Genomic DNA, 1376 nt, shown 5'->3' with positions numbered 1-1376 from the left:
GTCCTCAGTGCTGTCTGGTGTTAGTTGTGTTGCCCCTTCTATGCTCCTTCTCCCATCCCCAAGGTAGCTGGCATTGGTCCTTCTCAACACACACTAGTGATTACAAACACAGCAAACTTCAAAGAAGGGAGAAAAAATAAAAAAACCTCAGCGATATGGCACCTAAACTCCAAAGTAAAACACTGGAAACAAAAGCACAAACTTGTCCTCCATCCAAAGCAGAATTTCCCGCAGAGGCTGCAGCCGAGTCTTCAGGGGAAGATGTGCCAGTTAGAATGACATGGGTCAGCTTCCAGGACTGTAAAAACACAGCCTTAGGGCTTCGAATCATTAAGTGCGCTCCTCCCCAACTTACCAAAAGATCCTTCTCACTCCAGTCCCAGAGGGGAGGGGCGCTCAGTATGGCTTGCTATCATTCTTAGAGCGCTTGAGCTGCACTTTCAGACGTTTCATGCCAATCTGAAAGCCGTTCATTGACTGGATGGCAGCCTGCGCAGAGACAGGATTGTCATAACTTACAAAACCTGGGGAAGAAGAAAATACAGCATTACAACATGTACAAAATCCCCAGAAAGCAGTGGAAAAGGCTCTTAACTGGACGTGCAGGTCATCTCAAGGCAAACTGTCTTACATGGAATCACATTTTCAAAAGCTTGCAACTTCACTAGATCACTCACAGGCACCTGTCTTTATAAAGGTTCTTTGCCAAATTGTCACTTTCTGCCCAAGCTACTTTGGCACTGGAGATGGTAAGGCAACATATTTTTTTTAAACATCAGAGAAAGTATTTTTCCCCAGTCTTTTTGGACTCAAATAATCGAATAATTTGTTGCTCATGCTTTAAGAAAACTCAACACTGACAGAAGCTCAAACCTGGACAGCTTCAGTCCAAAGATGAAACTTTAGGAAAGTTATAAATGATTGGAAACATTAGCATGGAAGTTACAGATATTATTCCCAGCTATGAGAAAGATTACTTACCTACTGGGCATAACTAAGCCTAGGTTGTGATTCTTGGAAATGGAATGTCAGTATAGAAGACATAAAAAGGAAGAGAAATGGTGTTGCATGTCACAAATAATTATGAAGACTGAAGAGCTACAGCTAGATAACAAAGATTAGACTGGTGAAACTATCTGAATAAGACAAGAGTAGGAAAGAAAAGGAGGCATTTACTACTGATTCTAAAGCTAGACAGGAAGAATGTGAAGTCAGCTAGCTCTTTTGACAGCGTAAAATATTATATTTAGAAGGATTTAACCACCCACATGTCCACTGGATAACAAAAACTGCTAACATGTTTTAAACAGGTCTCTTAATACTGTATTTACACAAATCCATATGACTGATTCCCCCCCCCCCCAACTATTTGGCCT

At 41.4% G+C, this 1376-nt stretch overlaps 1 protein-coding gene across 7 annotated transcripts in view; it reads right to left on the bottom strand.

Moving 5' to 3' along the window:
• Positions 1-1376, bottom strand: part of CELF1 (CUGBP, Elav-like family member 1) — a 75390-nt gene that overhangs the window by 14780 nt on the left and 59234 nt on the right. For all 7 annotated transcript variants that reach the window (XM_019519225.1, XM_019519226.1, XM_019519229.1 and 4 more), the window contains one exon: positions 356-524. In XM_019519225.1, coding sequence (XP_019374770.1) covers positions 397-524 — 128 coding nt within the window. In that variant the 3' untranslated portion in view covers positions 356-396. The remainder of the gene's footprint in view (positions 1-355; positions 525-1376) is intronic.

This window comes from Gavialis gangeticus, unplaced genomic scaffold, assembly GCF_001723915.1.
Source record: "Gavialis gangeticus isolate Ggan-Ray unplaced genomic scaffold, GavGan_comp1, whole genome shotgun sequence".
Classification (NCBI taxonomy): Eukaryota; Metazoa; Chordata; order Crocodylia; family Gavialidae; genus Gavialis; species Gavialis gangeticus.
Note: the sequence above shows the minus strand (reverse complement) of the source record. Positions and strands in the feature narration are given on the sequence as shown.